The sequence below is a fragment of the Bidens hawaiensis genome, unplaced genomic scaffold (assembly GCF_021521415.1).
Source record: "Bidens hawaiensis isolate Kalapana, Puna unplaced genomic scaffold, B.hawaiensis_p1.1 tig00008460_1, whole genome shotgun sequence".
Classification (NCBI taxonomy): Eukaryota; Viridiplantae; Streptophyta; class Magnoliopsida; order Asterales; family Asteraceae; genus Bidens; species Bidens hawaiensis.
The window spans coordinates 19,495-43,060 of record NW_027491601.1 but is presented as its reverse complement, the minus strand read 5'-3'; the positions used below and the strand labels follow the sequence as shown (position 1 = coordinate 43,060).

Genomic DNA, 23,566 nt, shown 5'->3' with positions numbered 1-23,566 from the left:
AAATCAGGTGGCACGTGTTTATTGGTTGGTTTATCTGAAACTGGACGTTATAAACAATCTACAAGACATCATATTGGGGCGATGGATTTAGCTTCTCGTCTTCTTAGTGAAAACACTTGTATCTATCACGTTAAAAGGTTAATGAAACAGAGTCTTGTTTCTAGTAAAAATATATGCCATGTGACGTAATAGTATCTAGTTGGTAAGTAAAAATAAATAAGCTCGATTTGATTCTTTTAAAGTTTCATTTACAACCTTTTTTAATGCCGTGTTACATCTAGTTGGATCGCTATTCGCTAGTTGTCGCTTGATCGAATCAAACTTCTTACCTATGACAGCTTGTATGATCTAGATGGAAGTGAATCAGATTCTACAAACATGGATTTGCGGTTTTCAACTGGTTTACGTGCTCTTGAAGCAAGATTATATTCAAAAAAAAGTTTATGATATCATGTTTATAGGCATTTCAAACTTCAAAGGTCAAACTTAACCAAATAAACATTTTTATTAGAGTTGTATGGATACATGAACAAGACAACCATTGTCCATTTGTCTCTTGTACAGTTGTACTAAAGTTTATTAAAATTGTATGAGCTGATCAAGGTTGCCTTTGATTTTAGCCAAATTATTTAAGGCCATTGTTTCAAAATTGAAGTCATTTTTCTATTATATTAAAATCCTTAAGACAGGAAAATATAAATATGATGAGACTCACTATAAGAAGTTACTATAAAAATGGGGTATATGTTATTTTACAGTTTGATAGAGTTTATATGATGGAAAAAAAATTTTAAAGATGATAGCTAAGTTATTTTATCTTGTTACTTTAGATGAAAGTTGTTTGGACTTTGAGCTAACGTATAAAATTTTATACTTACGAGATCCTATGGCGTGTTAATAAACGGGATCATGTAATAGCAACTTGTATTGGATATGTGGTCTTCATCATGTTATGGTATATGAAACCTAATATAAACAAGATTTGAAATTGAGACCTATGCTAAAAGAAAATCATGTGTCACTCCTTTAGTTTCTATTATTTCATCATGCAAGACAACTACATTATTGTTGTTTGGCGATATATTTTTCAAATATTATTTTGTCAGGGCAATAACTTAAAATGTTTTTATGTGAAAAATAAATAATTTGTAAACTTATCCTAATTTTTAAATATTATCTTGGCATTACTTTTATTGTTTGTATGCATGTAACGGTGTAACACGTGAATAAATAAACTAGTTAAGTTAAAATATGATACAATATAAAGATATTTTATTATATGCACTTGCGTTACCTATGGGATTTTGCAAGAACCACTAGTTTTTTAATTGGATTAACCAAGATCCGGTCCCAATTATTAGTTATCACTTTCGTGCGTGACTGTCATACTCAAAACTTTATGTTTAGGCCCATAAAGTTTTTTTTATTTTTCTTCATACTTGCTTCTTATGTTCCATTTGATTTATTAGAAGAAACTCTTTGAATACAATCTATCTCCACCTATTCTAATAAAGTAAAATAATTGTAGACACATGTTAGCTTGTGTTTAATCCTCACAATTTTTTCCCTCAAAAACTATTATATGACATAAGTCAATAATTATTCACTTTCTTTTTATAATTCATTTCTATTATATCTAATTAAATTATTTATTTTTCTTTAAACTCTACTTATATTATATCTATATAGTTTTATACAAATAAATATTTACATATTATACTAATATACATTGTTATAATATATTTCACAACATATTTAGTGAAATCAAAAATCAACAACAAACCATGTTTATTAAATATTGAAAATAATATAATTTTAAATGTTATCATTAACATAGTATACTATGTATATTGTTGAAGATTATAAATATAAAAAAACACTAATATGCTTTCAGTTTACAAAGTAATTTTTTAATAATTAAAATATAAATATGTGTTTAAAAGTTGATTATTTTTTACAAATAAATTCATTTATTTATTGGTTTTTTGTATATTGTTATATAAACTTAGAAATTATAAATATATGAATTAAATCTATCTATTTATTTTTTAGTTTAATTTAGTAAACTATACATATATGTGTTAAGTTGTAAGGATAGTATATACCATTCACTTTCAAATATAATAAAGTTTATCATATTTAGTTATTGGGTTCCTTTTATGATGGATCACTTCGGGTTTTTTATGAAACTTAAATTTGATTGTTACGGGTTAAAAGTCGATAATCGTTTGATACAAATTAATAACATTTGGCTCAAATTTGTTACGCGTAAAAAAAGGGGCAATCTGAATATTTTTTAAATTTTGAGAATGAAAATATATTTATCCTCAAACTTGTTACCGGTTCAAAGTTTTGACTTGAAAATGTAAAACAAATGAAAATTAGAATTTTAAATGTGAGTGAGTTACGACTTTATTTTTAATAACATTTTATAAATAGTCAAAAGATTCGAGATTTTGCACATTGAGTATTTTTCATATGATTATTAAAATTTAAGAAAAAATGACAACCACTTCTAACATGTCACCTCCAGGCCTATCAATACTTCTAACTTTTATCAAATTAGAAACTTTTGTGTCAGCAATGACTTTTTCTTAAATAGTGATCAGAATATTGTATGTGAAGCATATAATACAAAACTATGCTAAAGTGAAACAAAACATTCACAAAATTGAACGAGTTAACCTGTTATTTTTTTTGTAATTGACAAAGTTGCGAAGCCTCTCAAACTTATCAAAATATTTTTCATGGTGTGGCTAAAAACTATTATTATATGAGAAGTATTTTCTGAAATTGGTTCATAACCTAATTTCTTTCAATTATACATGCATGATACTGAGAATAAATTTTCAATAAATGGGGTGTTTTGGGTATGTTTTTGCACGTCATTATTTTTTTTATTAAGTTAATTTTTTTTTGAAAAAAAAAATCATTTTGTGATATAAATAAAATCAATTTATGTATAGATGTAATACATTTTTCTATATACATTATGTATTGCTTTATTTGTAACTTAATTATTTAGATTAACTCGTGTGTTACACGGGCTCTAAAGCTAGTATACATTATACAAGAAACATAAAAACCTTTAAGATGTATAATCATATTCTAAAAGGGCATGTATCCATATAATAAATGGCACATGATTGTTTTTCCAAACATGTTATTTTTAAAGTCTTTTTATAAAAAAGTGGGAGGGGGTACCTGATTGGTTGTTATTTCGCCTATGGGTTTCGTGTTGGACATGTAGCGTCAAATAACTAGGGCAATTGAAGACTTGATACACATGGACTCAGAAAACACGTTAGAAAGACTATATGTAAAATGATGATGATTATAACGAAAATCTAATTAAATCATCAATTCAATATGGTACATGCATATAAATAAAATCAATCTTAGTTAATGGTATATTATTTAATACTCGTTCATAATCAAGGCAAGACGATATCAAACACTCAAAGTTAGACGTAAACGATAACTTCATAAAAACTAAATTTTAATAATCCAAACTACCAACTATTAAATAATATTAATCTTACTTACAATTTTATTAATACAATCCATACTTATATTTTTGTTACTAATAACAATCTCAATCTAACAAACATTAACTCATTATTGTTATTGCTATTGTTATTTATGTCCAGAGAAATGGTTCTTTATTGTCTGTTTCACATACAATTATTCCCACAATTCTGGTTTAGTAGATAAGTTGGGTGTTTTTAAAGTAAAGATTTGTCACGTGGATATAACTTGTTCAACTTAATTATGTTTTATTAATTAGCATTCAATAATTGACGTATAAATTTTAAATTCTGATCGGCCACTCCATGTATTGCTGGAACCATTACACGCCTATACGTCTTGTGGATCCCGTCAATTATGAACATGTCGGGAGTGATATGGGTACCTTCGTTATCGATTAAAAAAACAAATAGTTGCACACCTATACTAAAGGTTAAATATTTTTGTTACTTTTTATTCTTGTACGGTGCAAGTAGGAGTGTAAATGAGTAGAGTCGCTTGCGAGCTACTTGAGTTTCGTTTTAATAAAAACTAAAGCTCAAAATAAGCCTTGTGTATTTTTGAGTTAACGAGCCTTGCATGGGAAGCTTGTTTAGGCTCTTCAAGACTTAACGAGCCTTGTGTATTTTTGAGTTTTATCCTTTTTATGGACTTTATATATTAATTTCACACTACACAGCTGAACTCAAGCTGAGTTTTAGCTTGTTTAAGTAACTATCCGAGCTCAAGCTAAGCTTAAGCTCGTTTAACGTATATGAATTAATTAACAAATAGTAACCCATCAACCGAGCTTGAACTGAATAAAAAAGCTCGAAACGAGTCGAACTCAAAACCTAGTCAAACTCATGTTTTACGCCCTAGTGTAACACAAACAAATACTTCATTCGTCTCTGTCAAAGTGTCTTAGTTTGAAAAATACAAAGTTTAAGATATATTAAATTATTGTTTTTTTTGCTTACCAAATAACAATAATGTCCTTGTAAAATGGGTCTATCAATATTGTTTATTAATGTTAGTTGTGTGTTTAAAGATAAACTTGAAAATTAACTAATAAATTTAAAATTTGACATTTATAATGAGAATAAAAATAAAATATGAACACTTTTAAACTTTTAATGAAACGAACGAGTAATCAGGATAACCCATAAAATAATATAAAATAAAATATATTATGTTACCTTTGGAATTTGTAAGAATCACTTATTTTTAATTTTTTATCAAATTGATGACTCGGCAAGGCCCATGGGTTGGGAGAAAGAGTACAAAGATCTGCCCCAATTATTACTTTTAATTGTGGGACCAATGTGTATCAAAACTAGAGGTGGTAAATGGATTAGGTTGGGTAGAACGGGTCATGGGTTGAAATGAGTCATTGGTCAAAAGGGTTGTTTTGGTTTGGGTCAAAATAGGTTAGGGTCAAACCGGGGTTTTTTTTTTTTTTAACGAGAATAACGGCGGAAACATTTTAGTTTTTTTTAGATTTTTCGTTTTTCACTTATATTTTAAGTTATGATTTTTTAATTATTTTTTTTGAATTTTTTTGGAGGGGTTTTCTATTAAGATAAAAAACCCTAAAAATATTCAAAAATAATAAAAAAAAATATAACTCAAAATATAAATCATAAACAAAATAAGTAAAAACACTAAAATGCTTCATACATGTCCTAGTTCCATAAATAAAAAAAACACCCATCTAGAATCGAACCGAAACCGAACGAATCGACGAAAATGAAACAAAGAAACAAAAAGCCAAAACCGGACCACATCAATCGAAATCGAAAAAAACAATCAAAACGGAACTAAAAGAATTCAAACCGAACAAAAACAAAACTGAAAAAACGAACAAAAACGAGTCCGGAATCGACCAGAAAGAAACAAAAGAAACCAAAACCCAACACGTCACGGGTGAAAACTCGTGTTGACATGAAACCTGAACCGAACCCGTTCCGATCTGAAACCCCGTTTCGTGCCGAAACCTGTCTTGTACGAAAACCCGTTCCGATCCGAAACCTGTCACATTTCCTTAGGACACTAACCCACATCGACCCATTTCTTTGAACTTGTCGACCCATTTTGACCCGAAAATAAAATGATGGAATTTCAAATGACTCATTTTGACCCATTTATTTAAAACCTTTTGCCCAAACCAACTCATTTAACTTTTAAAAGAACTCAAATTGACTCATTTGAAAGGGTTTGGGTCAATATTGCCACCCTAATCAAAACTTTACATTTAGACCCCATAGTTTCATAAAGTTTCAATCCCACCCCTTAGTTCTTTTGTTAAAAGAGGGTCTAACGAACAACATTTTAGATTAAATGTTACACATCACAAGAGATAACTATTGACCTATTATTCTATACCATAACCATTTTATCATCCCATTAAAATGAGCATGACAGGGTCGGTGGAGTAAAGAACAAGGCAAAAACTATAAGAATATTTTGATATAAAATAGTTAAAATCTTGTACGATAATACGCTTTTTAATCAACTGGATAGATATAAGTCATAAGTAAACCAAATATCCTAACTTTGGTAAAGATAATTATAATAAAACATAGCTTACAAATTCTATCTAATAAACACATGATCAAACATAAATCATGATTAACTTGTTAAACACGACTTCGGGTCTAACATCACATACAGCGCGTTCAAAATTCACCGAACCCAAATTATTCAATACAAATGGGGAAATTCCCAAAATAGGTATTTATGATTAGGTTTTTCAGGTTTTAGGTGCTATTTTCAACATATTCCCAAAGTACGTATTATAAACTAGTCGTGACGAATAGTTTATGATTATTCACGAGTAGTTTGTATAACCAATTAAAACTTGTCACGTGTCTATAAACTAACCAAAACGACTTGTTTCACTAATAATCTACTCGTAAAGATTAAATAAGTTTAAACCCTCATAATCAAAAAAAAAAAAAAATGAAACACAAAATGTTCTCTTACCACTTCATCCTCTGCACATCGGCATAATAATAATAATAATAATAATAATAATAATAATAATAATGAAAATTCAGAACCAACCGTACCCTTGCACACAGAATAAAAACAGAGTACATGGAAAGATAGAAAGAAAGCAGAGCATCAATCAAACCAACCAAACACAAACAATCAATTCAATAAACCAAATCTTTAATTCATTCATCAATACGATACGCAAGCAAGCATTCTAAGGCTCTCGGAATCAACCAATCCATCCCTCATCGAGGGAAGGATTGAATCTTTACGAATCCATCTTCAATTTCAAGAAAACCCTAAATCCCCTGTTCTTATTCTTAATATTATTATTTCAAGATTCTGTGATTAATTGAACAAAACCCAGATTCTGATTGAAACCCAGATTTGTTTTGCTGTTAATTTGATGGGTTTTGTTTCTGAGGGAGGGGCAAAATCGGGATTTAGAAGTTTGGTGAGAAGAAAGAGGGTTGATTCTGTTCATTCTAAGTCTTCAGATTCAGGGCATCATCAATTGGCTAAAGAGTTATCCATTCTGCATCTAATTGCCATAGGTATGTATTATAATAATAACATTATTATTATTATTATTATAACACAAAAGTTGCTGACCTTTTCATTTTTTGGTTCATTTTTCTTTTTTTATATATTTTTTTTTAATTATGTTGGAATTGTGTCATTTTATTTGATTTTGATTTTACGGTTTTAATTATGGATATTGATTAATTATTAAAGGTAACTGAGTGAAGAGGTGGGTCCCAGCAGAGCCCAGTTGGACCCGCAAGACTCACCTCAAAAAGTGACGTTTGCACAGGTGAACCCGCAAGACTCACCTTCAACAGGGACGTCTGCGCAAAGGCTAAACTCGCAAGACTCACCTTGAAGAGACGTCTGCGCAGAAACCAACTGGATCCGCAGGACCCACCATGCTCAGAGACGTGACGTCCTTACGCGCAGTACGCAAGCTGTTCCCGCAGGAAAAGCCTCCCAATGGTCGACGTACTCCGCCTGTTCCCGCAGCAACGGATACTAGCCGTCAGGGAAGGCTACCCGCGCAGCAAGGCTACACGCACAAGGCACTTAACTCTTAAATAATTCAGTAATGTCACCTGAAGAAGGAGTGAGCAAGCCGGGAACACTCCCGCACAAAGCCGGGAACACTCCCGTACAAATGAGCCAGTCCGTACGATACTGGAGGATCTTTTGTACTGTACCTGACGAGGTATGGACAAAAGATCTGACCAAAGATACGACAGCTCACTGACAACAGTATGACGATCAACACGCTCTTGTACTGTATGTCACTATCAGCCGCTGCCTACTCACCAATCTGTCGGAGGACGTGCATAGCCTGCAGTTGGTGGAACAGGAATAGTACACAGCCGGCCTGGTCACTATCAGCCGCTGCCTACCCACCAACCACCAGCATGGCACGTGCGTAGCCCACAGTTGGCAGAACAGGAATACTATTCAGCCGGCTGTACCTGCTTGGAAACCTACCTTCGGCTATAAATACTCCAACACCTTGGAATGGTATGGACACATTACATTACCTTATCACATCTTATCTTTTCTAGCAATCTCTTAATATACACTTATATTCAAGAGCAATCTAGTCTGATTCTCACGCCGGAGGGTGGTCACAAGGAGGTACCCCCCTTCTAAGTGACGAGCTCACGGTGTCTGTTTTGCAGGTCACCAGAAGAACCATCTTTGCCGGACATAACCCCTCGTGGGAAACATCTATTTAACCCCCAGATTATCCGTAATCTGCCCGGGGTCAATTAGTGTTTCTTCATTGGCGCCATCCGTGGGACCAAGCTAGAACTAATTCTCAGTTTTTTCAAAACCTCCGAAAAGATGGTTAACGTTACTCAGGTCCCCAGGCCAGGGAGTAACCAAGAAACCCCGGTAACCACAACCCCAGCTACTGGGGGGAACACCGGCGAATACACACATTTTACTTACACTACCCCGGTTACCCAAGCCGGGGCAAGTGTAGTAAATTTTACGAACACTACCCCGGTTACACGAGCCGGGGCAAGTGCAGTAAACAATCCTCCCCTGAGATTCATTGATACCCAGGTGGAAAGACAACAGACGAGGCCCCCCCGCCAAACACTTGAACAAGTTAAAGCGTGGGCGGAAAAACGTCAAAGGGAATTCCAAGCTGAGTTGGATGAACGCTTACGTTCACTCCAACAGGCTGACGAATTCGAAAGCACTCGACAACAGCTCAACATGAGCAATGAGTGCGAGTACTTGGACGATGATTCGGAGGAATCCGACACCGACGTAAACCCTCGCCATAAGGCTAAAGGGAAGCGTAAGGAAACGGACTTCCAACCAAGAAGGAATTTTGGAGAAACCTTCAAACCAAAAAACGCGGGTGGAAACCCACGTGACTTCTCTAAAACCTTCAGACCAACCGCTGCAAATGCGGGAACCTCCAAGTTTGCAAGGGACATTGCGGAAGCAATCGCCCCAAGAAGTGCCAAACAGATGTCAAACATCGGCACCTATGATGGTATATCCGACCCGGGCGATCATTTGAACAGATTCATAGCGGGGGCAACCGTCAGCAACTGGACGGAACCCACGTGGTGTTATATGTTCCAGATGACGTTGGTTGGAGCAGCCAGAGCGTGGTTCGACCGTCTACCGGTCCACCACATCTACGATTGGGCAGACTTCCAACAGAAGTTCAGCCAACACTTCAGTCAACAAAGAAAGTACACTGAAGAGCAATGGACAATCCTCAACTGCATCCGAGAGGAAGATGAGTCTTTACTAGACTTTATCACGCGCTTCAATTCAAAGAAGCTAAGTCTGGGCAGTATTAGCGAAGATCTTGTTCGCGCTGCTTTCATCCAGGGCGCGAAAGACCCAGAGCTCATCCGCACCTTAACGGGTAAAGATGGCATGCCATACACATGGGATGCCATCATGACAGCAGCTAAACGCTTCGCGGAAACGGAAAAGCAACTGGGTAGAGATCTTCCCCAGAGCACAAACCTCTACACCCAGAAAACAAGAGAAAACAATGTCCTTACCGCCCGACTAAACAAAAAGAGGAAGCTAGGCATTTGGCAGTCAAGGGTAAACTTTGACACCTCATCCGGCTCGCACCCTCGGTTAGGCGGAAAGGATAACATGCCGTCGTCAAACCGGAACTCCAGATGGACGCCACTCACCAAAAGCGTCACCGAGATATTCGACACCGAGAGACTCCCATGGCCAAAGGCTCCAATAATCCGAGAGCGTCACAACGCTGATCAGAGCAACATCTGTGACTTCCACAGGACAAGAGGCCACAACACCGAGGAATGCGTAGACTTGAAGGACATCGTCGAAGCATTTGTCAGAGATGGGACGCTCACGCACCTCGTGGCGTAATGAACGCTGAGCAGGCTAATGCGTGTAGAACCCCAGTTGGGGAAAACACGAATAAAACTGCAGCTTCAATGTCGGAGACTACATACTGCGTAAACAACGAGATTCCGAACCAAGTGCATATCGGCTCGAAAGGCTCGATGACACTCCCAAGAACATGGAAGGGAGCTCAATTACACAGTCTGCATGTAGATCAATTCCAAACTTGTAAAAGAAAAGGCCCAGAGCCACTTCTAATGGAAATGATTCTCCTTATCACATTGACGCTGATAATCTTACATTTATACTTATGAACTTTCCACACTGATATGCCGATCTTCACCGCATACATAAGTGGGGAAGTAAGTCGTTGCGTGTGGAAGGCGGCAAAACCCGCATAAACACAAAAAACGGCCAACCTTCACGCAGGTCAGTTATAGGTAAAGTTGGGTCATCCCACTAAATGAAAGTGCCGGTCCTACCCGCACAAATCATGATATAGGAAACCGAACTAACCTATTGACAACCGCGCGTTGAACGGTTAATTTATTCAAAACACTGATATGCCGGTATTCACCGCATAAATAAGTGTGAAAAGAAGTCATTGCGTGTGGAAGGCGGCAAAACCCGCATAAACACAAAAAACGGCAAGAATTTCTAAGGAAAAGATGAGGAAAACCTTCACGCAGGTCAGTCATAGGTAAAGTTTGGTCATCCTACTAAATGCAAGTGACGGTCTTACCCGCACAATCATGATAGAGGAAACTGAACATTAACCTATTGACAACCGCGCGTCGAAAGGCTAAATTATTCAGAACACTTAGAAAATCTCTTAAGGAAAAAATGAGGAAAACCTCCACGCAGGTCAGATATAGGTAAAGTTTAGCCATCCTGCTAAGTGAAAGTGACGGTCTTACCCGCACAATCACGAAAGAGGAAGCAAAACTTTAACCTATTATCTACCACGTTGAAAGGTTAACTTATCCAAAGTACTTAAGAAATTGCTAAGTTAAACTAAAGTATGCACAAGCGAATCATATATTGTTTATGCGGCAAAACAAGTGCCAAATTAAACTATAATATGCATGAGCAAGTCGTATAACGTTTATAAAGCAAGAGTGACGGTCCTACCCGCACAAAGGATTTACATTCCATAAAAATTCAAGTATTACAAGAATGGCCGGGTATCTACCCGCCTACAAGAGTGTAAATCTATACAAAAACATAAACCTATCCTAACAGTGGAAAGGGATCTAAAGGTTCAAGCTTCAGGACCACTTCCTCCAAACCCACTTGTACCCGCACCATCACTTGGCTGTGGCGGTTCAAGGAAGGTCTTGAGAATGGTTAACCCATCATCAGCAGCAGCAACTTCGTTCACCTTCTCCACCACTGGATGCGGGAAGGCAGCATACTGGTTCACTGCTTGGTCATAAGCAGCTTCAGTATCCACATCATATAAAGGGAAGTTGGAAGGCGTGATGCCCTTCTCAACGAACCCTAGACCAAGCAGGAAGCCAGCATTTTCTCCATCCTCATGAGAAGCGTTGAGGGCTGCGCTCATGGCATCGTCATATGATGTGTCCGTGAAGACCCGATGCACAACCTACAAAACAAAAATACAAGTATCAAAACCTTTTCTAAGTATAAAGAAAAGCGTGAAGACATTATGAAGCTAAGCTTACCTGCGACAACGCTTCTCGTAGAAGCCATTCCTTGGTAACCAGAGCCTCCTGGAGGGCAGCTTGAGCTTGGTTACGGGCGCGTTCGGCTTCACTTTTGTTAAGGTTGGCAAGCAACACTTCCTTAGCAGCAGCCTTTTCAACGCCCTTTAGCTTACGCTCAGTATGGTCAAGCATACCCCTCTGGTCCAAGATTTCTTGAAGCTTCTTGGCGTCTTCCATGGCCAAGGCGTCATGAGCCTGCTGGAGCCTCTCTAATTTGGCTTTGAGCTCCTCATTCTCGGTGCGTAGAGGCTCAGCAACAGCTTCAGCCCTGGTGGCCCTCTCAGTTGCGTTCCGAGCGGTTTCCTTAGCCAACCGAAGCTGTTCGTTAACAGCTTGGGCAGCCTTGGAACGGGCCTCGAGACGGGCCTGAACTGTAAGGCCCCGTTACCGGTAGCCCTACTTTCGTGTTGGATTTACTCATAAACACAGTTATAAATATCAGAGTTAATTAAAACATTTACGCGGAATATAAAACTTTCATAAAACTTTACATAATTCATAACTTGTCTCAAAACATCCTTTGTCTTTCAACATTAAAGCATTAAATTAAAACATCATAAGTCTTCAGATGCCAGATTCTTGTTCAGTGCCATGTGTCTCCTCAAGCGAGCTGCCTCATCCTACTCACCTGCGTGCATACTAAAAGTCAGCTACGCTGAGTGAGTTCTAGTTAATCACATAATCATACAATACATTCTTACGCTTCATACTTAATCTCTTAACTTTCTTTCATATACACCTAAGTGCTTTTACTTTCATTTTTACTTTCATACTTTCTTTACATTCATAATCATACGTTCATTTTTACCTTCATGCTTTCCTTACATACATAATCATACTTTTTAAAGAGCCTTTCGCCATATAACCTCACAGATATTATAAGGGTCTGGTCCCTAGTTTTCGAATATTAGAAGGGTTCGATTCCCTAACATCACAGATATTATAAGGGTCTGGTCCCTATCGTCACAGATATTATAAGGGTCTGGTCCCTAGTTTTCGAATATTAGAAGGGTTCGATTCCCTAACATCACAGATATTATAAGGGTCTGGTCCCTATCGTCACAGATATTATAAGGGTCTGGTCCCTAGTTTTCGAATATTAGAAGGGTTCGATTCCCTCTTCGTTACCATACAACCATACATCATACCTCGAGTATTAGTAGGGCTCGGTACCCTTTTCGTAACCATACATTATCATTTCTTTCTTCTATTATCTCTATCATGTTCATACACATAAACATACATAACATACTTACCTTATACATAGCGTTACAACCTGACAGTACGTGCAATATCCGAAGATCGTTCACGTACTATCAAGCAATCATTCATACATTTCACATTATCCACATAAGGCATACACTTATCTCTTAGGATAAGTGTATTAACAAACATATTGAGTATGCACACAGCCCCGAAAACGTAACAAATAAATGGGGCTAGAAACTCACCTGAACACGGTTACGTTATCCGTTGATCGTAATCCCCTTCTTCAGTTGTGCACGGCTGACTGTATAACAAGTATACATATCAATTTAACTATCATTACTTATAACATCTTTCTAGTCTTAATTACTACCCACAACGAACGGGGGTCCGGGGGCAGCGCCTCTGGCAGCGGGGTCTAGGGGCGGCAGCCCCTAGCAGGGTCCAAGGGGCAGAGCCCCTGGCTGGGGTCGAGCTGCCAGGTCAGCTTGGAAAAATTTTATTTCCATTAACTGTCTTAACACATTTTTCATTAGATTTTTAATTTATTTTCTAATCGAACTTGGCTTTAGGCGAAGTTAAACCTTAGGCGAACTTAGCTTTAGGCGAAGTTAAACCTTAGGCGAACTTAGCTTTAGGCGAAGTTGTCATCAGGCGAACTTGACCTCAGGCGAAGTTACCAGTTAGGCGAACTTAACTTTACAGCGAAGTTGCTATCAGGCGAACTTGGCTTCAGGCGAAGTTGTCATCAGGCGAACTTGGCCTCAGGCGAAGTTACCAGTTAGGCGAACTTAACTTTACAGCGAAGTTGCCATCAGGCGAACTTAGCTTGCAGGCGAAGTTCATCAGGCGAACTTAGCTTGCAGGCGAAGTTGCCCAGATGAAGGCGAAGTTGCCCAGATGAAGGCGAAGTTGCCCAGGCAGCCGCAGTTTTAGTTTCTGATCGGCATTTCGAGCGATTTTAACACCCTTGCTATGGTTCAATATCACCCACTACGCTACCCGACCATTTTTGGTCGTTTATACACTAAAAAGCTTGGATCTTTAAACTTCAAAGATCAAGAATCATACCTTTTTGGGCTTGTTTGGATCTCGTTTACTTGCTTATCACCACTAATCGCTCTCTCTCTCACTCGGGTCTGCCGGATCTGCCTTCGGTCCAGCGGCGAAGTTAGTGTGGTATGTGTGTGTTTTTGGAGTGTTAGGGAGTTTGGTGAAAAATGAAGATATTTTGGGATTTTGGGGGTATTTATATCCCTGAAATCCCATTCTCATTTAACCCCTCTCAATTAATCCAAGTCCAAGACCCGCTCCCTACCCGATATTAATTAATTACGCGAAATCACTAAATTACGCGGATCTGCCTGAACTTCAACCTCAAGGGCCTTGAAGGCCTTCTCCTTCTCCGCAGCAACGGCGGAGAGCCTCCTGTTCTCCTCCCGGACAGCCCGCGCCTGAGCTACTTCTTGGATACGAGCTGCTTTTAACTTGTCGTTTTCACGACAAAGCAGCTCGACGCGCGGCTGCATCCGGGCAAGGAGAATTCGAAGCTCGTTTGTCAGCCTACCCTCCTGGTAGCTTGACATAGCTTCTCCCAGTGCACCACTGGGGGCGGCGTGGCGCGCCCACTCGACGCAGTCCACAGCCGTCCGAAAGGTTGTTCCCCGGCGGATGTTCCACCGCGGAACAAACACCTCATTCGAATCCGACACTGCAAAAACAAAAAACAGTTAGGAAAAGATGATATAAAAAAAAACATAACAGGCCAAAATAACCCTACGCACCTGTAGGGTCGACGATAGGCCTGTAGCCGCCAAACCCATCACCCGAACCTAACGGATATCCATCCAAGAGGTCAGGCAGATGGGAAGGAAGCAGAGATTGGCTAGACGCCGCAACCCCGGACATACCTGAAGGACCGGCCGTAGTCGCCGGCGCCGGAGGAGGCATGGCGGAGGCCGCCGTGGTAGAGACCAACGGAGGTGAACTCACCGGAGGTGAACTCACAACCGCGGTCGTCGCTGCGGAAGAGACCACCGAAAAACTCACCGCCGGTTCAGTGAAAGAATTAGTGAATATGGCACTGACAACCGGCGGAGACGTCGTCATAGTTGGAGCAGTTGCCTCAACCGAGTGAGCAACTGAACCAACTGAAGCAGGCGCAGCCGCCTGGGTCATCGCCTCAGGTAGGTTGACCAAACCTACCATCATGGGTCCGGAGATGCTCCTCCCCGCTCCACCCTGGAATGCGGTAGCATCCACGCCTACACGAAGACAAGATATATAAGTATAATGGCGGAAAGATATGAAGTTAAAAGTAAAGGAAGTTTGTACTTACGAGTCCTCTTGAGCTTGAAGGTACGAACAGGCGGGGACGAACCCGATGGAACCGGCCTCTTTACGCCGGTCACCGTCGTTGTACTGGGCTGCCCGGAGGTGACAGCCGTCTCAACCTCCGGAGCAGTGATCTCAACACCACCAGGGTTCCCCGCCACCTCCTCGCTTTCGGTCTCTGAGTCAGACCGATTCACCGGATCGGCAGTGGAGGCAACCTTCGCCTTCCCCTTCCCGCCAGCAGCCTTCTTCTTCCTCACGAAGAATGGACCATCTGCGGATTCCTCATCAGAAGATGACAAGATTAGAGGAATTCTAGCAGAGGTTTGAGCATTGACAGGTCGAGGGTTAAACAACTCCTTACCTGGCCGCGTGGCGCTTAGAATCGGGTGGCCCGGCGGGTAGACCTCCACTAACCGATCCGCCGTTTGCTCAAGGATGGGCAACTCGTTCTCATCTAGAGCACGAGTACCCATCCGAGCAGGACCATCACTCTCCCGCGGCTGCATGAGAGACTGCAAGTCATTTCCCTCTGAAAACAAAAAGAAAAAACGGTTAGAACAAAAACCCTAAATTAACGGATAATATGAAGCATACCGTAAGGGACAGAGTTCAAACCGTATTCGAGGACGATGGGAATCTGTGACGCCTCCTTCCACACCCGGCTCATCCCGAGCATCACCATCCCGGACTCCGCAAAGCGGTAAACCGGAGACTGGATCCGGGAAACCTTGGAGAACCATTCCGCCTCCTGGTAGTTGGAGGCGTGAAGGTTCGGGAGAGCTCTCCCGTTCTTGAACGTCATCGCTATGGGGACGACGCGAGCGGAGATATAGAAGAACTCCCGCTTCCAAGATCGAAGACTGCGCTCGGTAGCGCAGATCTTCAAACCCTTGATCCGATTGACCAAGGTATACCACCCCTGGATGCACCTCCAGGAATAGAAGGTCATCAGGCGGTCAACATGGGGCTCCACACCCAGAATGAGACACACCCACTCGAAATGGCGGATCTTGGCGATCGCCATTGGGTGTACCTCAGTCAGATGCACACCGTGTCTCTCCAGAACACGGTATACAAACTTCGTCAATGGGAACCTGAGATTCCCATAGACGAAGAATGCAGCGTACACCCCTATCTTGCCCTTGGGGGCATCGTACACCGTCTGATGAGGTGCAGGAAACTCAGGCTCGAAAGGCTCGAGCATGAACTTCCTGACGACGTACTGATAGAGGTCGACCGGAAGAGCACACTGGCACTCGCCAGCAGTACTCTTGTCATCCTTGTCCGACGTGGACGACGGATTCTCGGCATACACGTCAGACTCCTCGGCGGTAGCCTCAAGATCATGAACAGAAGACATGTTTTGGATGTAAAGAAGAACGATTTCAGGAGAATGCTCGACAGAAAAGTTAGATTATTCGCCGGAAATTGTTTAGAAGAAGAAGAGAGGTGAAACTGTGAGTTGAGATGCAACCTCTCCTCCATTTATATACTCATCGCAATGAATGCGATGAATTTAATGCGGAAGAGAGAGGAAAACGCTGGTGCAATGAAACTATGACACGTGGAAAAAGCAAGCTGGCAACAGCTGTTGACAGGACGCGTGCCGTAAACTTCGCGGCCACGCGCCCGAAAACTCGCGCCCACGCGCCTGAAAAAGCGTCTGGAATGACCATATACTGTCACGTCGTCATAACGTCCTGCACGTCCTGACACTGCCAGAAGAAACCGTCGGACGACGTTTCAACAGTTTGGACTGTTCTTATCATTTCACCAACTCTTTGAATTTCAAAAAGATTCAAAAAGATTCAAAAGTAAGCGGGACTATACCCCTTACCTTGGCAACCAAGTAACTATAAGACATGTGCGAGTACAGTGTTAAGGCAAAACCCTTCACATACTTAGCACCCGCAGGGAATTGAAGCCAAGAATACCTCGGCAACCAAGTAACTATAAGACGGGTGCGGGTACAGTGTCAAGGCGAAACCCTTCACATACCTAGCACTCCGCAGGGAATTGAAACCAAGAAGGATCTTCTGGGCCATGCTTGCGGAAACGGGAATAACATCCCCGCATAGCGGGAACGTCGAGAACTAGATTGTTTGAAGCTCCAATATGGAATTGGTTGTTTTAACATAATTGATCACTATGTTCAAAACTACCAAAACCTCATGGAGAATCTACACAAGTGGAACTCAACGCTCCTGACTTGCGAGGAGGTTACAGACCTACCCGCATCATACCCAAAGATCAAGCAGAAAAGTCGGGAATTTCTGCACGTGACATTAGGACTTCCGCGGGAAGAATCCCCATGGAAAACCTTAAAACTAAACCCTTTTCAAAACCCTTTGCTTAAGTCCAAAAGTTCACCTCACTTATTAACAATTCATGAGAACATTGGACTGGGGGGACTTGAAGAGGTAGGTCCCAGCAGAGCCCAGTTGGACCCGCAAGACTCACCTCAAAGAGGGACGTCTGCGCAGTTGAACCCGCAAGACTCACCTTCAACAGGGACGTCTGCTCAAAGGCTAAACTCGCAAGACTCACCTTGAAGAGACGTCTGCGCAGAATCCAACTGGATCCGCAGGACCCACCATGCTCAGAGACGTGACGTCCTTACGCGCAGTACGCAAGCTGTTCCCGCAGGAAAAGCCTCCCAATGGTCGACGTACTCCACCTGTTCCCGCAACAACGGATACTAGCCGTCAGGGAAGGCTACCCGCGCAGCAAGGCTACACGCACAAGGCACTTAACTCTTAAATAATTCAGTAATGTCACCTGAAGAAGGAGTGAGCAAGCCGGGAACACTCCCGCACAAATGAGCCAGTCCGTACGATACTGGAGTATCTTTTGTACTGTACCTGACGAGGTATGGACAAAAGATCTGACCAAAGATACGACAGCTCACTGACAACAGTATGACGAGCAGCACGCTCTTGTACTATATGTCACTATCAGCCGCTGCCTACTCACCAACCTGTCGGAGGACGTGCATAGCCTGCAGTTGGTGGAACAGGAATAGTACACAGCCGGCCTGGTCACTATCAGCCGCTGCCTACCCACCAACCACCAGCATGGCACGTGCGTAGCCCACAGTTGGCAGAACAGGAATACTATTCAGCCGGCTGTACCTGCTTGGAAACCTACCTTCGGCTATAAATACTCCAACACCTTGGAATGGTATGGACACATTACATTACCTTATCACATCTTATCTTTTCTAGCAATCTCTTAATATACACTTATATTCAAGAGCAATCTAGTCTGATTCTCACGCCGGAGGGTGGTCACAAGGAGGTACCCCCTTCTAAGTGACGAGCTCACGGTGTCTGTTTTGCAGGTCACCAGAAGAACCATCTTTGCCGGACATAACCCCTCGTGGGAAACATCTATTTAACCCCCAGATTATCCGTAATCTGCCCGGGGTCAATTAGTGTTTCTTCACTGAGTTATTTTGGGATTTTTTTAAATTTCTTAGGCATTGGTTCAAATTTTTAATTTTTATATTTTTTAATATTGAATTTGTGTCATTGTATTTGATTGTGTTTGTGAATTATCATATTATTTCAAGACTAAGATTTTAGGGTTTTATTTATGGATATTGATTAATGCTTAAAAGTACTGAAGTTATTTTGGGATTATAAAATTTGTTAGGTGTTGGTTCAACAATTGGAGCTGGAGTTTACATTCCTGTGGGCACGGTTGCACGAGAGCATTCGGGACCCGCTTTAGCCTTCTCTTTTTTAATAGCTGGAATAGCAGCCGCCCTTTCGGCTTTTTGTTATGCTGAGCTGGCGAGTCGTTGCCCTCCGGCTGGAAGCGCGTTTCATTATTCTTACATATGTGTTGGAGAAGGGTATGTTTTTATGGTTATAAATTTATAATTCTCAACGCATTATAGTAATTATTTTTAGTTAGTAATTATAATTTGTTAATTTACAGTCTTGCTTGGATAATCGGTTGGGCTTTGATATTGGAGTATACGATTGGTGGATCTGCGGTTGCTCGTGGAATTTCACCTAATCTGGTGCATGAATTTTACATTTTTACGTTTTACGTTTTTACATTTTACATTTTATGCAATTTGTTTTCTAATGTAAAATTTTTTGTTATTTCTTCAGGCATTGCTTTTTGGAGGCCCGGATAGTCTTCCACCATTTCTGGCCCGATACTCTGTTCCTGCACTTGGACTTGTGGTAGATCCGTGTGCAGCCTTTTTGGTGTTTGTTGTTACCGGGCTGTTATGTGTGGGAATCAAGGAGGTAGTTGTTAGTTGTTACAGTGGTTTTTTTTTATTTTATTTTTTTACCTTTTTCTTTAATAAAGTTGTTAAATTGTTTGTTTATATGGCAGAGCACGTTTGTGCAATCGGTTGTGACCGCTGCAAATATTTTTGCTATGATTTTTGTGATTCTAGCGGGTGGATATCTAGGTTTTAAGAGTGGATGGGTTGGCTATAAAGTTTCCACAGGGTAATTGGCATTACTTTTGTACTGTACTTGAATTAAATCTTCATGAGTTCATCAACAAAATAAATATATATTACTTTTTTTTTATAAAAAATTTTTATTTATCTTTCGGTGTTTGTAGATACTTCCCATATGGAGTCGATGGAATGCTTGCAGGTGCTTCTACAGTCTTTTTTTCATACATAGGGTTCGATTCAGTTGCCAGTACAGCTGAAGAGGTACTTAAACTAATTATTCGACTTTTTGTCACGCATGTGAAGGAATTTAAAAAAAAATACCTTATGGAACTCAAATTGATGAACTTTACAGGTGAAAAATCCTCAACGGGATTTGCCTTTAGGAATTGGGGCTGCATTATCTATTTGCTGCATGTTATATATGTTGGTCTCTGCGGTTATTGTTGGTTTAGTACCTTATTATGCAATGGATCCCGACACCCCTATTTCTACCGCTTTTGCTAGCCACGGTATTCAATGGGCCGCGTAAGTAACTTAATAAATTCACTTAATGTTTTTTATCGTGTTTTATTTATATTTATAGTTCTACACGCATTTTGTTTCTTTCTCATAAAGATTAAATTTTTATATTTTGTTATTTCACAGGTATATTATAACTATAGGTGCTGTAACTGCTCTGTGCTCGACATTGATGGGTTCACTTTTGCCTCAGGTGAACGCAATCAAATGTCTAAAGTCTAGACAAAGTTACTTTACTTTATATTAGATGTCACTTGTGCAATGTTTTTTATTTAATTATTTATTTCCTTATGTCTTGAAGCCACGGATCTTGATGGCTATGGCTAGAGACGGTTTGCTCCCATCATTTTTTTCAGAAGTAAATCCGCGTACGCAAGTTTCAGTCAAGAGCACAGTTCTGACTGGTTTGATTGCTGCCACCTTGGCGTTTTCTATGGATGTCGAGCAGTTAGCGGGGATGGTATGTGCCATGTGGCATCTTTTTTTAGATAATTTGACATCACCTGTTTTGACCAGCCACCTGTTTTGCCCGGCCCGCCCATCTTTTCATAAGCATCCCACTAAAGTTATTCATATTGTTCTTCTAAAGTCACTCAACTTTTATTAGGTGTTCCGATCTTACGTAATGTTTTATAAATAAACGTTTTTAAAGTTAAGTGAGGCAAACGAAATATATACGAATCTTGATTACAGTTAACGTAATGTTTTATAAATAAATGTTTTTAAAGTGAAGTGAGGCAAATGAAATATATATGAATCTTGATTACTATTTAACGTAATGTTTTATAAATAAACGTTTTTTAAAGTGAAGTGAGGCAAATGAAGTATATATGAATCTTGATTACTATTTAGTGATATTATCTTTTGTCCATTTTGACTTAAATCGAACAATTATGAAACTTGGTTAATATTTAGTGAATTTTTTTTCGTCACGATTACTTCATACTTTATGTTAACTGGAAAAATAATAATCACTAAATATTAATCATGATTCATAAATAGTTTCATTTGCCTCACTTAATCTAAAAAAACTTCATTTATTAAAAAAAGTACACAAGATAGGAACATCTGATGAAAGTCGATTGACTTTAGTGGAACGCTTTGAAAACTTGGTTACTATTGTGTGTAGTTTTTTCTATTTTATTTTGATTTCCAAGGTGTATAGTAATAGTTGCTTCTTTGTGTTTGAAGGTTAGTGTAGGCACACTTCTTGCATTCACAATGGTGGCAATCTCGGTTCTCATACTTCGATACGTCCCACCAGATGAGGTCCCACTTCCATCCTCATTTCAGGCAGCCATAGATTCGGTTTCATTGCGCTATAACAATATTATTAGTCCTGACGAAACCGATGTTGAGGTCAACAAGGGTCAAAGTGTGGAGAAAAGCACACGTTTTCCCTCAAAAGGAGAGATTTCAGCTAGCTATCCTCTAATTGCTAAAGTAGCAGCTCAAGGTTTATAATCCGGGCTCTTTGTTTTTCATACACATTATTTTTTATTAGGAAAAAACTTGAGGGCTAATGGCGTTTTTGTGAATTTTGTAGCTTTATTCAGTGAAAAGAAGAGAAGAAAAATTGCAGGGTGGATGATAACGCTTAATTGTGTTGGAGCGTTGATTCTTACATATTCGGCCTCAAATCTTGGTATTCCTAGGTTAGTTTGTTTCGTGTTTGTATGTTAAGTAATCTTAATAGAATAATATTAATCCTGCTAATAGTCGTGCCATTGGTGGGATTTTACTATTGATTTTAAAATTTCTACACAGGCTCACCTAGTATTTGTGATTATCAATGTGTTCACTTGACTTGTGTTTTTATCTAAATGGGTCAAATAAAAAGTAACAGTCAAATGGATCAAGGTATAAAAGTCGCACAACTTCTATTTTTAATAGGGATGTCAATCGTGACGGCTTGTGGGTTCGCGAGTTCAATTGCTTGCTTTAGCTCGAACACGACCTGTATTTTTATTCATGTCAAAAACATCAACCCTAACCTGCACACACTTAAAATCGTGGGAAAAGAAAACACGACCTGTTTAGACCATTTATCTAAACGTGTCGAACAGGTTGGCGGGTGACAACCGAGTTGTAAACGTGTTAATCGAGTTGGCAGGTTGTTAAAAATCAGGTTAAACGGGTCAAAACAGGTTAGTGGGTTGACTTGTTCAAGTACACGGGTTAACCAGGTCAACCCGAACACAACCTGAACACAACCCATTTGATTAAACATGTCAACCTGAACACAACCTGTTTTTCTAAACGGGATAAAATGCATACAACTTCCTATATTGTTTTTTTTTTCAAAGAATTAGGTTTTTATTGAATGGATGTTGATTTTGTAATCACAAAAAACACATCAAGTATATAAAAAAATTTAGAAAATCGACAAAAGAGTGTTTTCAGGTCAACACATCCCGACCCACCCTTTTGACTGATTAGACTTGTACATCTTACCACCTTTTTAATCAATACTTGTGAGGTTTATTGACTCTATTGTTCTTATTGCTTTTACAAACAGTTTATTACGGTTGGCATTATGTGGAATCGGTGGACTTCTATTATTGTTCAGTCTTGCTGTGCTGACTTCTATAGAGCAGGATGATGCGCGACACAATTTTGGGCACACAGGCGGTAATACATTCATATTCGTTGTTTTCTATTGACAGTTGACTTTTCATGGAAAGTCAAATACCGTAAATAGATTTTAAAACATACTATTTGTTCTGTTTTATAGGTTTCATATGCCCGTGGGTCCCTCTCCTGCCTATCCTTTCTATTCTCATCAATACATATCTGCTGCTTAATCTAGGGTGAGTATTATTATTATGGTCGAATTTCATATATACCTCTACAAACTTATTAAATAGCGTATATACCTTTAAATATACTCATTTTTAATTCATTTCGTTAAGAACAATTGCTCTTATTCATTTCAAAACTATATGTTACTGTAGGGCGGATACTTGGATGAGAGTATCAGTATGGCTGATGATTGGAGTGCTTGTATATGTATTCTATGGGCGGACCCACAGCTCGTTGCAACATGCAGTGTATGTACCAGCATCACATGTGGATGAAATATATCAAAGCAGTGCAGAATCATTGCCTTCTGAATAGACGATGAAACGGGACAAGATTAAAACTTAGATTGTTTGTCACATCCGGTGCCTTGTGCTTTAAGCTACTTGTGTTATATGTTCTGCAGTTAACAACCAAGGAACATGTCCATTTTATGTAAATATATATACACATATATGTACGTATTGATTATTAGGGTTGGTTGGAATTCTTAATCAGGAATTCCAAATTGAAATGTATTATTCTGCTTTTCAATATTTTCCAATTTGTCTGTCATGTGCATTGGTTTCGTCCTTCACATCTACATACAAATTGTGTTTAAAGAACACACCAACGAATATATGCACACACACGATAACACATACACGAGAACATACGTGAAACTGCAGTGATCTGC

General features: G+C 39.4%; 1 protein-coding gene across 1 annotated transcript; it reads left to right on the top strand.

Moving 5' to 3' along the window:
- The first annotated feature begins 6,702 nt into the window (after positions 1-6,702).
- LOC143529080 (cationic amino acid transporter 2, vacuolar-like) lies at positions 6,703-23,434 on the top strand. Its single transcript, XM_077024952.1, has 14 exons — positions 6,703-7,058; positions 18,801-19,002; positions 19,089-19,173; positions 19,268-19,408; positions 19,500-19,618; positions 19,737-19,833; positions 19,925-20,097; positions 20,218-20,284; positions 20,393-20,551; positions 21,283-21,547; positions 21,638-21,746; positions 22,610-22,722; positions 22,826-22,901; positions 23,046-23,434. Exons 1-14 carry the CDS (start codon positions 6,911-6,913, stop codon positions 23,206-23,208), a joined length of 1,917 nt encoding a protein of 638 aa, XP_076881067.1. The 5' UTR covers positions 6,703-6,910; the 3' UTR covers positions 23,209-23,434.
- The last annotated feature ends 132 nt before the right edge of the window (positions 23,435-23,566 follow it).